This window comes from Melospiza georgiana, chromosome 13, assembly GCF_028018845.1.
Source record: "Melospiza georgiana isolate bMelGeo1 chromosome 13, bMelGeo1.pri, whole genome shotgun sequence".
Lineage (NCBI taxonomy): Eukaryota > Metazoa > Chordata > Aves > Passeriformes > Passerellidae > Melospiza > Melospiza georgiana.
This window is the reverse complement of record NC_080442.1, coordinates 8,738,715-8,754,543: the sequence shown is the minus strand read 5'-3', so window position 1 is coordinate 8,754,543 and position 15,829 is coordinate 8,738,715. Positions and strand designations below refer to the sequence as shown.

At 42.5% G+C, this 15,829-nt stretch overlaps 1 protein-coding gene across 3 annotated transcripts in view; it reads right to left on the bottom strand.

The window, feature by feature from the left end:
* The window catches only part of MYO5A (myosin VA), a 97,828-nt gene that overhangs the window by 74,255 nt on the left and 7,744 nt on the right, over window positions 1-15,829 (bottom strand). For all 3 annotated transcript variants that reach the window (XM_058033861.1, XM_058033859.1, XM_058033860.1), the window contains exons 2-3: window positions 2,213-2,323; window positions 1,005-1,176 (exon numbers count right to left, since the gene is read on the bottom strand). In XM_058033861.1, coding sequence (XP_057889844.1) covers window positions 1,005-1,176; window positions 2,213-2,323 — 283 coding nt within the window. The remainder of the gene's footprint in view (window positions 1-1,004; window positions 1,177-2,212; window positions 2,324-15,829) is intronic.

Here is a 15,829-nt window from a genome sequence, read left to right as displayed (position 1 = left end):
TCTGGCTGCAAGCAGGGGGTGGCAATGTCTGATCCAGTCCCCTGTGCTCTGGTCACTGCTGAGAGCAGCACTGAGCAGATGTGCCCTGCTGGGTATCTGCAGATCAGGAGCAGCCAGAGTGAGCAAACTGTGGCAGGATGTTAATGCCTCTGTCTGTCCATCACAACATGTTTAATGTGCTGCCTCCCTTATGGAAAAGTTATGTTAAAAGCTAGCAGTGTAGTTTGACTAAACACTGAGATTTAAAAGGAACATATGCACACATAGGGAAAAAAGCCCAGAACCATCAGATGTAAATTTCAAGCCTGAACTACCTCACAACGTTTATTTTTAACATAGACCATTCAGTTGCAATTTTGCACTTATGACAAAGTGATTATTTAAGTATCTTTCCTCCATTCTGGCCATCTGAAAATACCACAGGCAATTACAAGTTTGGGTAACCTCTGCTGTGAGTTAAATGTTTGTTTTTTTAAAACCAAGATCAATTGTAACTGTGATAAGACAAGCCTGGGCTCATGAACTGTTACAAATTCACTTCTGTAGTTGCCCAGATTGCAAAACATGAAAAAGAAAAGAAATTGATGTCTTCTAAAAGAGATGGAGGAGCTCACTGCAGAGGTAGGCAACAAATCCACCCAAGAGCAAGGCCAGCTCCTGCATCTGCAGTGTGTTATCCTCCTCCCACCCAGCCCAAGCCTACAGAGAACACCAACCACACAGGAATCCCACTGTGAAGGGAAAACTGCTGAATACACATTTTATAAACAGATTCCAGTGGGGAGCTAGAGCAACACACAGTGAAGGCAATCTTCTCTGAACCTCAATATTCTCCAGTCCATTAATGACCACAAACAGTGATTTCGCTAAGAACAGTCCAGCATCTCCCATCACTAAATGGGAGTGATAAATGACTTTAAATTAAAGGCAGACATGAACAGCCAGCTTTGCCCTTGCTGCCCAGGGCAGTCTCTGCAGGGCTGGGTGTGAAAGGCAGTACTTGCCACAGTAGGTGTAGATGAGTTTGGAGTCGATGAAGCGGACTTTGAGGTTGTGCAGGACAGCAGGCTCGTGCAGGTAGCTCAGGGCTGTCAGGTCGTTCTCACCAACCAGGATGTCAGGGTTCCTCAGGGGGGGCAGCTCCTTGGTCTTGGGGTCAAGGCTGTACTCTAGGTCCTGCAAACCACAAGGACAGCTCAGAGAGCTGCTGGCCAGCTCCCCTCACCCAGCTCCTCCAACCAAAACATGACAAGGTGAAAAACCACAAGGCACAATTTCTGTTCTCTGGTGACTTGACTTAGCAGTTGTTTCTCCAAAAATGTCATTTAAAATTTCCCAGAAGGGTTTTCTATCTGTACAACTGTATAGAGAGATTACCTTCTTAGACTATTACTTAAGCAAACCCCATGCTTTGGCTGCCATATCTTTTTATTAAATAAACCTAAATACACTATATCATAAATCTAACCAGCTTTTCCCTATTGCTTTCCTCTTGAGTGGAACAGGCAGAGGAAGAAGATTTTCACCAATCTATCATAGCCAGCTTCATACACAGTAACACAACATGGGAATGTTGGCAGAACACCATGAAGAACACAAACTGAAAGAAATGCTGCTTAGAACTTTTTTCAGATATAAATTAATCTCTAATACAGATGTTCTAATTGCATCTGTCTCGAGATCTAAAATCACTTTATTCACCTGCTATTTCCATGAAAAAAAACCAACTCAAATGATGTGAGCTGTACATGGACATGTCATCATTTCTCAACACAGCACACAGCATCTTCCTTTGTAATGCCCTTAATCCTTGCCTCTTTTATCTTTATTCATTTTCTGCTGGTTATGTTCAACTTAAAAGCCACAGTTATTTCCCTGCAACACTGTTCTCCTAGCAACCCCGTCTCCCTGGAACAGCAAACCAGGGCTATATGTTTAATGGCAAAAGTAGAAAAAGAAGATGATGCAACTAGCATAACAGGCAGTGGATAAAAGCAACTTTTTTTAATTTATTTTAAAAACAAGGCAGAATTGATTGATTTTTGTAACTAAACAGTAAAATTTATCACACCAAAAAATGCTGCAGAAAGTGAGTGGACAAAGCCAACTGCACACACCTAAATACAGATATATTGTGACAGCAGAGCTTCCTGCAATAGAAAGGTCAGGGCTGAGAACAAGAACTATCAGAACGAACCATACAAAGACTTACCTTGCCCTCTTCCAGTCGAAGCAGAAGGACTTTATCTCCAGGTTTATAGTCTTTGAGGAGTTCTGCTGACTTCCACACCTCCTCTGGATCAGGGATCCAGACCCTGGCATACTGCAGAACAAAAACAACAGCAAAAGATCGGTGAGCTTTGGCTGAACTGTAGTTAAATCATTGAAATTAATGACACTAAAAATATTTTTGTGTTTTTTAAATACATGTTTAACAGACAACGCCTTAAGCAAGAGGCAAGTTAATTAGTGCATCTGAGGTGAATAACTTGTTCTATTGATAAATGGCTGCCAAACATAATTTTATTGCCTACACAGAGAGAAAAAGGCATTTTCCATGCAGAAGGTATTCCAAGATACACATTGAATGCTGAAAATCTACAAAGTAAAAAAAAAAACCAAAAAAAACCCAGCATTTCCAGAAAGATCAAAAATTTGACTATCCAAAAAGATTACTTGGAGTAACTCTTTTAAGTAGGTTCTAAATGCATTTGTAGCATAATATTATAGAACCAATTTTGTCCTCTTTTTCCCCAAAGAGAATACTTTGGCCCATCTGTGTTAATTTAGGCAAAGCTGCCTGATCAAGTGTTAAAAGCTCTTCCTTTGTAGTTACAAACATGGCTAGATTAAAATTTATTATATTCAGAATGCCAAAAGAAAAAAACCTGAAAGATTTGGTTGAAATGGCCTCCCAATATAAGGAAAAAACCCAACAACAAAGCAGATTCCTATTAATGACCATTTTCATACAAACTTTATTCATAAAAGCAACACAGTGCAAACACATTATTTGTTTTCGAAACCAGCAAGCATATTCATACTTTTTAAAGAGTGAAGATACAATTGGTACATCATATTCAAGAATCAATTAAAGATGTATGGAAAACTGGAAGCCAGCTGGTCACTTACAGAGTCCCATGAACATGCAAATACACACACAGGAACACAGCTCTTGAGTAGGACAAGGAAAAGGCTGAGACATTTTTAATGTGTTCAGGTTCCTGAAGCAATGCCCCTGCTGTGCCTGGGGAGCACTGAGCTCACACCACAGCCACACCTGAGCAAACCAAGCAGCTTCTTGGCTCTGGAGGTGCACTCATGCACAACACTGCAAAACACTCTCAGTCCACTAACTTATTTCAAAATAACTATGTTTTAATAACTATATTTGTCAAAGCATTTGATGGCAGAGAAAACTGCATTTGGTCATGCAGCTTCACCACCTCATCTTAAACAATTTCTTTATGTACAGCTTCCTCTGCCTCAAAGAGGGCTTTCCTCCCCTTATTAACCCAGTTTTCCCACTACAGAAAAATAGAAACTGCTTGTTTCTGTTAGTATTTCAGAAAATGCTAGGCATTTTCTGAAAAACTTGATGAAAAATTTCATATTGCTTTCTTATTGCAAGAGAGGGCATGGTAAGATGTGTTGAGCAGCAGGACTATGATATCAGGGTGTCCCCCACACGGCAAACATTCAGAAGGAGCAACAATTGTCATATTAAAAGAATTTATACTAAAAATACATTTCATAATAAAAAGTATAATAGAAATATAATATTTTAGCTATATTTTAAAAATAAAAATTATATCTATATTTTATATATAATGTCATATATTATGATTATTTATTAATAAAATAGTCAATGTAATTATATCATATGTTTTCTATATTACATATAAAATTATAGTTACATTTTATAATTAAAAACTTACACTATATTACATTAATATTATATACTATATTACATTAATACTATATTAAAACTATGCTAAGGAAAAACCTGTGACTGTCTCCAGACAGACTCAGCTTTGAGTGATTGATTAATCACTCAAAACAACTTTCACCTGTGTCCAATTAACAAATCTCTTTGGGTAAACATCTCCATAACATATTCCACGTGTGCAAAAACAGGAGCAGAGAATACAGATCAGAATTGTTTTCTCTTCTTCTTTCTGTGCTTCTCACTGGCTTCCCAGGAAAAACCCTTGGGAAGTTGTGCCTGCTGACTTCAGGGAACAACTTGTTTCCCAAACCCGTGATGACCCTTAGGAACACTGCACATGGGGAATTCACAACAGCCTAAACCAATGGTTTTACCCTCAGCACATGGCAAAGCAGGGCCTTCACCCCCAGAGCTCCTGCACAGCTTGTGCCCACACACATAAACCAAGAGAAAGGATGAAATAAATAAATAACAGCTCACTTTCATCATTCCCATTACAGAGTATATCATGCTCCCACACCTGGCCTTTCTCCATCACCACTGGGTGTTACAGCCAGTCCTAAGAATCCACTTTATACAAAGACAAGGAGCTTTGTTCTTTGTAGTCAATTTGTGCTTGTGTGGCTTATTTTTTTTTCTTTGAGTTTTGTTAGTTTCATATGTATTTGCTAATGTTCTCAGTGCAGAAGTGCTACATTACTTTATTAATTATATAATCTTTTCCCTACTCCCCAGGAGATAAATGATTTGAAAAACAGAAGATGCCCAAAACAATTACTCAGAGTGTGCTGGGCCAGTCACAGAGCCCTGTGTAACCACAGAGGAGCGCACAGCACAAGGCAGGGTTTGGGCACTTGGGCAAGCTGCTTTCAGCCCTTCCGGATCCCCAGTCCACAAGGCAAGGAACTCTGGGGTGAAATGAAGGTTTGTGCTAACAAGTGTCTGTGCAATGCAAGCACAAACCCACAAACTGTAAGTCCAAAATTAAACAGGACTTGACAGTACAGGTGCCATATTAAAGTCAAGTAGCAGGCTAAGGAACAGTTTCCTTTCCACTTGGTTTGAAACAAAAGACACTTTGTAAAACTTCAGAAATCATACTCATGGTTTCATATAATAGTAATTTCAAATCACAATTTCAAATCCTAAAATCAATAATTCATAAGATCCATATATTCAAACCTAGCACAATACACCTGTTCTCAGAATTCTTTTATTAAAAAAAAAAAACAAAACAAAAAGCCAAATTCCAAAACCCTGTCAGAAATCAGGTAAGTTTTGCAGTTTAACAAAAATGCTCCAGCCTCAGACACAGCTGAAGACTGAATGCATTCCACACTGTGACCAGGTTCCATCCCCAAGATGCAGCAGAACTTCCCCACCCCCCAGTATTTCTGATAGGATAGGATATTTCTGGGAGGATATTCCTTCCAAGGAATTAACAGAAAGCAAAGTCAATGTGGAAGAGGAAAGCATTTAAATGCTGTCTAGCAGAAGGAATAAGCAGGCTGGATTCCTTTAGGCTACACAAAGCAGAGTTTCCTGACCTAGGAAAGGCAGCAGACTGACAGACAAATGCTGATAACCTGAAGCACCAAATGCAGGGTAGCAGCTCCTAACTCTGCAATCTGTGGCAGCATGGAACAGGCATCTTAAATTTATCCAGCTAAAACTGTACATCTAGAGAAGGGAAGGAGAAAGCAGAAAACAGATCACCATAGAAACTGAGCCACTACAGACAGCAGAACCTTCCATGACACAGCCCTACAGACACTGAAGCCATCCTATGAGCACCAGGCTGCAGCTTCTCATCTCCAGCACCAGTGCCTAGCCCTACATCCCTGCCAAAGAAAACACCTGGTAAAAGGAATGGGTGGGAGGAAAGAGAGAGATGTTCCTAATTATAAGTACTGAATCATTTCTCAACATTCTCACCTCATTAACTGAGCAGAATGTTTTGCAAAATCAGATTTTCATGCTTTTATATAATCAGTTGATACAAAAATTCCATTGCTGCTTGGCCTTTACTGGGATCCAACCCTACAGAGGAAAACAAAGCACCAACACTGGTGGAAACCGGACCAAGGGCCTCTCTTGGGAAATACCTTACTCTGATATCTGCTATTCATCCCTCTTTACTTACTAGTATATAAAAATAGGGTTTATGACAACATCAGGATGAGACTAAAATAAGATAAAATTCCAGAGCCACTGATTTACAAATCAGCCTTCTAAAAAGGGAAGAAAATTCTAGTTTAAAAATGACTATGCTGTCTAAAATTCTAGCACTGAAATGACAATATAAATTACAGCAAGAATCAGATGAATTTCAGTTCAATCATCCTAATTATGATCCATGAATACATTACTCTTCATGGGAGTTCAAGGCAAATTTTGCACCACCAAAATAAAACTTCTGACAGGGGAGATACAAGTATGACTTACTGCAGGAAAGAGCATGAAATAAAATTTTAGATAAATAATGCTTTGACCTTTCATGTCAGCCCAAGTTTACCAATGGTGTCACTTGCACCTTATATTTCAGTACTGATTTGGCTCAAATAAATGACATTTGCTCTTCTCCTTCAGTGGGGGTGATTGGACTGCACTGGAGGGGCAGGATGGGAGAGGCTGGGGAGCACACAGCACCTTACACCATCCTCCCACCCCACAGCAAAGAGCATCTCCAGGACACCTCTGAGCCCCAGCCAGTCTGAAAGTCACAATAAAACACAAGGGATACCAAGGAGGTGTCCAGGAGAAAAATAAATAATTAAATGCATAATGACAGGACTATTTCAGATCTCAGTTTCCTGCCCAGACTCTCTTCCAGCCTCAGCACACCAACATAAAGAAACAGCATCTCCAAAATTCCCTGCAAGTGTGGAGTGCTGTACTTGGTTCAAAGAGGGACAAGCTGGGCAATAGTTTACAGACACCTATACAGCAACTCTGAAAGAGTTCACAGCAGAAAACAAACACAGAAGTTTTCACATCTCTGGTGGGTCAGGAGGTTGGCTGGATTACTACAACTTTGCATAATAAGATAATATAATAAAAAAATCACAGTATTCTGTCATACCTCGTGATTTCATCTTCGATCACATGAAGAAATCAGCAGACTATAACAATCATTATCAAATGAGACCATCTGACTCACAAAGCCTCTCTCCTGAGCTATTAACCTCTTGAAGCACTAATTGCCATTGCTGACAGAACAGAATTAGCAATGCAGGCAGCTCAGCAGTCTCAGCAGCAGGCAAATAGTTCTGTACTGCCATTGCACAACCACAAAAGGAGGAGATACAGCTATCTTCCCAGCTCAACTGCTGGGAGAGTTCATTAAATGAGCTACATCCTAGAAGGAAAAAGGAAATTTCAGCTCAGAGAAAGCTGTCCCAAGTTTCTCAGCAGGACCTACACACACAAGGGAACTGCTATGATTTTCACTCCAGCAGGGATCATCTCTCTTTTTATTTACAGACAGCCCCAAAAACCACAGTCTTTCACATGCTCACCATGAAAAGAAATAGGAGAGACATCCCCCACTCCCTTTCAAGGAGGACCTCGGGTCTGGGCAGGAATAAAGCAGCTCATTTATGTCTGGATCAGAGAGACACCATCAATCCCGGCAGCACTGGCTGAAGGAGCCAGTGGAACAGCAACAGCTGGTCAAAGTCAAAGCCAAATTTCACCAAAATTATTAAATATGAACTTGCTGCTGACTGAACAGGGCGACCTGGAGAGAGCAGGCTGCACTGCTAGGCTGGGAAAAGAAGTGTCTCTGCTAGTAAGGGGCAGAAAAACAGAGCACAAAACAGAGCACAAAGTCATCAAAGCTGACACTGCAGAAGTGTTGAACTGATCTTTGCAAAATGCAAAGTTATTACAAAAGGATTTCTTGGGATTTCTTTGGCTGGGGTTGCTTTGGAAACACAATTTGATGCTATTAGAACAATTTCCTTTCAGCTTGATATTTTCCCCTATGCTTGGTTCACAGTGTCACCACCAAAGGTAATAATACTGAGCCTAGAAATACTTGAAAAGCAAAGTTTAGTTTTTATAAGCTCTACACAAGCAGATCAACAGGCACACACAAGTCTTGACTTGGCCAGTCTGGATCTCCTACAAAGAGATCAGGATCACTCACACAGGGGCAGTCCTGCTTCTCCCACTGCTGAAACCACTGAAATTTGTGCCACCCATCCTGTGATCCATGGGCAGCCCCAGGGACACCCTGCACTGCTATCACAGCGCTGCTGCTGCACTCTGGAAAGTCAGACAGGACTTTATTCTCATAAAAATGCCAAGTAACCAGGGAGGATTGGAAAGTGGAGCAGCCCCATGACACGTGGGCTGCTGCAAAACCTCTGACCAGCTCCTCTTAATTCTTCTTAGGGCCAGGGGGAAATGGAATCATTAATTTGGAAAAAAAAAAAAAAAAAAAGCCAAATAGAAATTATAGTTTTCTTAAAGGCAGTAGCACTCTTTGGGCATGGAGCACATTTTCTGTCTTGTTGCTCAGCAAGAGCCATTCACAAACCTGTCATAGAGTTAGGGCCTGATATGTAAGGCCTGAATTAATTTGAAAATAGATTTATATCATGATACACAGTAGAGGAAATATAAGTGGCAATTAGTATTACTGTTTTATCAACAATCCCACATAGTTAGCTGACCTCACAGAAAGACCACAAGCCCTGTGCTATTCTATCTGATGGGAATTCCCTGGTCAGCCACAAGCAGAGCTCCCAAATCCAGGGGAATCCAGGGGACAGCAGTGACCAGGCTCTGAGCTACCCCCAGGATATCACCCTATGAGTTTGCAAACCACTGATACTGGTGTGCAAACCTGGCTCACAGGTAAGGCACTGCATCCTTCACCATGCACAAGGAAACTCCTGGAATCACAACGGGAAAAAATCTGTCGTACTTGAGAACTTCATTTACCCTGTAAATATCCCCTACATTTGAATCATAAGGCTATAAAACTCCCCTTCTTTCCTTCCTTTAAGCATTTTTACAAAGTATTCTTTGTATCTGGGGCCTGGGGGCTTGCAGCAACAAAAGCCACTTGTGTGTCCTTTGCCAAACTCGCCTTGACTGTGCAAGGTACAAGCAAAAACCGTCAGCATCCCACACAGATCCACTGCAGCAAGGTCTGCACCATCTGCCACTGGAAAAACATTGATTTACATGGCTGGAACCTTACCTTGCTTCAAAGGGATGCAAAAAAAGCTAAACCCCAAACACAGGATATCTGTGTACAGTGAAATTCAGAGAACATTACCACCCTGCAAATCCACGCCTTGGGCCTGACATCAAGGCCAAAAAATGTAGTTGCACTTTAAACTACCAAATCTATCAAGGAGAGTTCCATTGCAAGGTTGTAGCTGGTAAAATGGTCCTACAAAACATTTTTAAGGAGTTAACACACATGAAATGTTTAAAAGTTCAGCATTTTCTACACCTTCAAGAACACAGTTTTCCACATTTTATGTAGAATTACTTGACTTTCTCTTCAAAATGTCATACAGAGGGAGACAGAAGTGGTCTGTAACCAGCCCTGCCCAGCTGCTCCATTCTCCATCAGTCATCAGCAAATAACTCACCACAAACCCTCAGTGAAACAGCAGCACTGCTATCTTGCTCCATGCAGATGCTGTTCTTATTTAATTCAGTATGTTTCTCCAAAAAAAAAAAAGCTCATTTAAAGTAAACCAGGCTTAAAAATACACATTCACACCAACAGCAGTGCTGAAGGAAATTTTGTGTTTGAAAGCGTTTTGATTTCTAGACCTGTCAAAGGAATGAATGCAGCTCAGAAGAATCTCCAGAAAAGATGGCACTAACAGTGAGATCAAACCCAGCAATGATCTGGGCACTGCTTGAGACACAAACCAGCTGAAAATCCACAATAAGAGCTGCAAAAACATGGAGCAGAAATGTGGCCCCTACCTCAGACTGAGAGACAGGGAAATATTCTGACTAATGTGAGATTTCATTTGGGGTCATACCCACACAGAGAAGCAAATGCTGTATTGCATTCCAATCCATACCACCAGAATGAAGGCCAACAAGGAATTATATGCTAGTGATTTCAAATATAAGTTAATTATAAGTCTGCCTTAAAACTCACAATTCCTCCAACCTGAAAAACATGTTACAAGAATTGTACAAGAGTGGCCACAAGAAATTTAAGGGCAAATGAAACAACTGCAGTTACCCTGGATATTCAGCTAATGAGACTTGTTGCACTGAAGAAACCTCACTAGGAAAAAGATGCATGATTTCATGTTTATGTACTTACACTGAGTGCTGCTCCAATTTAAAAACTTTAAAATAGCCTACACCTAAGAACACAAAAAGATATCCAACCCCATTAACTTCATGGGTGCCTAAACTTAAGATTCAATAACACAAACATTGTAAGGGCAAATAAAACAAGTGGCTGCAGGATTTTGTTTCAACATCAAGATGATGCAAGCCATAATAAAGACTTGACAGCATAAATGCAGGAACAGACATAACTTCCAAATTCAGCCCAGACTGAATACGTTGCTTCTGTATTTTCCATGCTGATGTCACAGGATGAAATGCTGATTTCACTTTGTCAAGTCCTCAGATGGATTGAAGACCTTCCAGAAGCTTTCTACAGTTATTTTCCCTGGAGTTTCTAGAGACCTCAGGAGGCAGAATTCCTGAGTCACTGCTCCCAGGGCTGCTCCAGAGGGAAGGGTCTGCTGCAGCTCCTGCTTCACACACACAGGAGGAGGAAACTCCATCCCTGCCCCTGCCCAGAACCTTCTGCAGCACTGCCAGGGCTTTATCTGGGGCATCCAGAACTTCCTTACGCAGGGTGGGATAATAAAGGGCTGTACTGATCAGACAGATGCACTGCACTGTGCCACAGCACTGGAGTAACAAGAACTGACTGAGAAAGCAGCAGTGGGGCCATAGCTGCTCACCTAGCTCACAGAGGTGAAATAAGGCCACATTTTCTGCTACCTGTAAAACAGCTGGAGCATGGACAATTGCTGACTTAGCTGTGAAAGTTTAAATTAAAAGTTAAAAATTAAAGGAAATATATTTGAGAGTAGATTAAGGCTGTACTTTTCTGAGCATCTTTCTGTAAAGTTGAGCTCAAGTTCAAAAGCATCATCTTGTTTTTACCTAATCCTAGACCCCCAAAAAGCCACATTTGAAGTAAAACACCAAGCTGATGTTTTAAAAAGCAAAGACCAACTGAATATTTTTTGTTAGGCCAACACAGAAGCCCCAGCTGAGATGCAGCTGCACCATTGAAACTAGTTCTCCTTGAATAACTCAAGCTAAGTCAGTAAAAGCTGTTTTACCCAGCTAACCCAGAGTGCAGCTGTCACCCAGACACCTTCCTGCCCTACTCCAGCAGCAAACTCACACCAGTGAAGCACATCTAACAGAGCCACATTTAGCTCCACCAGTTTTTCATGGGAAATTAACAGTAATTTACAGCAAGTCCCCACAGAAGGAAACCAGAGTGGCCTGATATGAATGACCTGGCAAGCTCAAACCCCAAACCAGCAAGCAGAGTCAAACCTCCCCCAGAGCTGCTGCTCCTCCACAACACCTGGGGAAGCTGTGAAAGCAGAACTGGGGTCACAGAGCTGCTCTCCAAAGCGCCAGCAAGAGCAGCAGCCATTCCCTGCACTCACCAGGGGCTGTGAGCACCCTGAGCCAGCAGGATGGGTATGGGAATCACCTCTGTGCTGCACACAGGGGAAACTGCACCCTGCCACACCAGCAAAGTAAACTTTCAGGCATACACCACATTTATATCCCACTGCTTCTCTACAAGTGTCCTCTCTCTTTGATTGTTTGCAAAAAGTTGAAATCAGCTTTACATTTCTGAGATGTGAGATTGTCACAGGGAAGAAGTGCACTCAGACATTAAATTCTAACAACTCCTAAAATTGCTTCTCCTCTTGCAAGATTTTTTCTAAGTGAGACCAAACAATAAATTTAATGTCTGGCATGTTTGATACAGTCATGTATGTATCTCCAAGATCCTAAGTCCAAACTCAACTCCAATCCTCATTAATAAACTCTTATACTGTAATACTATAACTCTAGTAAGCACTTGCATGCTTAGCTACACAGACCTATACATCTCTATGAAAACCAAGAAAACAACTGAACATATTCCACTTACTTTAACATACATATAGTCTAAAACTTCTATTTCCATCCCATATCTCCTGTGACAGGAATTTCCAGCACTTTCAGAGGCAGCTGGTGTTTCCTTTCCAGGCAAAGCAGGCTCAATCTCCTCGGAACACATTTCCATCTCTCTTGTGTTGGTGCACACTCTCTCATAAGGCAACTTGGGAATCTCTCTCTGGTTTCCCCAGCAAAACAACTGAGGTCATCTGCTTTAAAGATACTAATGAATAACCCATGGAGTCTGCAGGGAGTAACGTGTGACAAGCCATGTTGGGGCAATGAATTCCCTCATTGTTAGACTGCCTCATAATATTTTTAGGTTATTTCTCCAGCTCTACAAAGCTCAAGAGTGTTGTCCTGTAAACCACACAGCAGTTGCAAAATTCTCTTGTCTTGTGATAATCAAATGGAAGAATTCAAGGACACCAGTGGTAACTGGAGCAAGAGTTTATGATTTCCATAGCCACGGGTATGTACATCATTCAAATGAGCAGTCCCTGTTTTTCCGTCTTTAGGGCTGCCAAACTAGAAACATGGAGTTTACATCTACCCATACAGCACCCTGGAAAACAACGTGACAAATCACATGGCAGCTGCCACAGACACAGCATGAGAGCCCTTCAAAGCAACGCTGCTTCAGCCCTCATTTGATCTCCGAGCCAGGGCTCTCATCAGCCACAGAGCAGCAGAGTCAGCTCTCAGCCTCCCCACTGCCTCCTGAGAGCTCAATAACCCAGCAAGGCTCCTCTGCTAATGGCCAGGGCCAGCGAGCATCGCCCTAACAGCCTCACCCACCTCCAGCCACACCTGAGGCAGGGCCAACAGGAAAAACTGAAGGCCTGATGAGCAGTGAGGGAAATGCAACAGCTTTCAGGATGCTCAGAAAGAAGCCACAACTTCCACCAACCAGCATGGAGCTGGCAGACACAAAAGCACAGCTGCATTCTGCACCCTGACTGACTCTGCTCCAGCTCAATCTTTAAAATGCTCCCTCAAACCATTCATGATCACGGGGACTTTTAATTCTTATTTGTTTTTTGGTATTATGTTTGTACCTTCTTTTCCCTCAACATTCCAAGAAGCTTTATCCCAGCCTTGAGTACCTCCATAGCATTATTATTATTATTCAGGGAAAGATCCTTCCGTTATTCCTGGCTAACTGGCCAAAAAAACTAAATCCACACCACTGAAGAGGACAGAATATGTAAAACACAAGATCTCTGTAAGTAATCCATTTGCACCTTCTTCAAAATTTACATTAAAATTTGCAGATGCTCACATTAAAAGTTGGGTCAATATCTGCAACCCACAGACATTCAGCTGAAGTCTTTAAACTTCATTAGCAGTGCCTAATGTTTCCTGTGCTTACCTTGGAGCTCCTTAATATCCACAATACAGCAAGGAAGGCACTCTCTAATGTAACCACACTGACTACTTAGCCTCTTTAAAAAAAAAAAACATAAAACAAAAAACCCAACCAAAAGAAATAAACAAAAAAAACCCAAAAAATCCCCAAAAATAACAACAAAAAACCCCACACAAATGGTTTTAACAGCATTGACTTCTTTATATTTCACTTGTATATAAACAGACCGACAGAAAGAAACAAACGACTAAATACTGCAATTAGCAGCAAGCAAAGCAGCTGTACAGTGACAGGAAAGGCCCAGGTTATGACCTGGATGTCCAGGAAAATCCCAAAATCACCAAGACCATCAGCTTGATAACTCTGTGGTTTTCATGTTTGTGCAGTGCTGGGCAGCCCAGCTTAACCATCTCACACGTTCCACATTTGGCTGGAGCACACTGCAAGCACAGACTGTGCTGGAAGATGAGTGGCACCATAAGGTGGCAGGGTCCTAAATGTGCAAGTTTCTGCTGAAAATTCACTCTGGTTATTAAACATTACACCTGGGCTTTAGGTATACAGGTCCTAACCCATTGCAGTGCTGCATACACTGAGCTTTCCTCAGAGAGCTGGACAAGAGACATCCCCAGGATGTTTTGGTTTGTTCTCCTGCACAAATCATTCCTAGCAGCTGCAGGACAGCAAAGCTATTTCTCTGCCATAAGAAGAAATAAAGAATAAAGGGCTTGATCTTACAGGTTTATGTGCTCGATTTCAAAGCATAAAATTAAGCAATGTGTGATTACTCACACAGGATAAAGACAAAACTTTGCAGTATCAGCCTTAAGTAAAGCCAGGGTTAAGCAAAGCCAAGAACAAGGAGGAAATGATGCAGTCCTGGGCAAAGGTGTAGCACTGCTCTCTGCCAGGAGCCACCAAAGCCTTGCCACTAGTGCTGGCAAACAGAGCTTTAAACCAATCACACAACTCCAGCTTCAAAGTAAAGCCAGCAAAAGGGAAAGTTACTGTACACAGAGCCAGTGAATTCATAACACTTTGAATTTTCTCTGTCTCCCACGACTTTTAGGTAACAGGTTTAATTTCACACCTAGTGCATTCCCACTTAGTTAAAAATCTTGATACCAATTTGAGCTAGCCAAACTCTTAGAAACATCGGCCCTGTTCTAGCATACCTTGAGTGGGGTTATGGCCCATGGAAATAAGCAGAAAGACACAGTTGGATGAAAAAGGTCAATGTCACAGACATGATGCAAATTTCCAAGAACTGTGGATTTATTTCTGACCATAACACCACATTTTCCTGCAACAACAACCACCTATTATTATGGACACAGGCAGCTCTTCCTTGCTATTTCAGAAGCAGAAGGTGCATTGTGCTGCTCCAGCTCACTGGAGTAGCTCGCTAATGAAGCATCAGGAGCAACAGCCCTGCCCAAACGCTGCTCCTTGGCCCTGGGCCCAAACCCTGCTCAAATCCTCCCTGCCAGAGCCAAGCACCACACACACAGCAGCAAACACTGCTCCACTACAGTGAGCACAAATTGGGTCAGACACGACCTCTGCACCTCCCAGCACGAGAGAGAAAACACAGCCAGGCCCAGGAGCTCAGACTCTGCTCAGGCCCAACTCCACACACAGAGCAGGGTGAGGGGGCTTCAGCCAAGCTCAGACTCTGCTCAGGCCCAACTCCACACACACAGCAGGGTGAGGGGGCTTCAGCCAAGCTCAGACTCTGCTCATCCCCAGTTTCACACACACAGCAGGGTGAGGGGGCTTCAGCCAAGCTCAGACTCTGCTCATCCCCAACTCCACACACACAGAGCAGGGTGAGGGGGCTTCAGCCAAGCTCAGACTCTGCTCATCCCCAACTCCACACACACAGCAGGGTGAGGGGGCTTCAGCCAAGCTCAGACTCTGCTCATCCCCAATTTCACACACACAGCAGGGTGAGGGGGCTTCAGCCAAGCTCAGACTCTGCTCATCCCCAATTTCACACACACAGCAGGGTGAGGGGGCTTCAGCCAAGCTCAGACTCTGCTCATCCCTAACTCCACACAGAGCAGGGTGAGGGGGCTTCAGCCAAGCTCAGACTCTGCTCATCCCCAGTTTCACACACACAGAGCAGGGTGAGGGGGCTTCAGCCAAGAGGCACGAAACAAACCCTGACTCACTTTTATCACAGCAGCTCTTGCTGCCTGGCAGCACAGAGCAAAACTGGGTCCCCTCTAGGCAAGATGCCTTCCACACCAGTAACACCTGTGCATGTGCTCATATACACGTGCAGCTGTCAAAGACCCCAGGAATGCAAG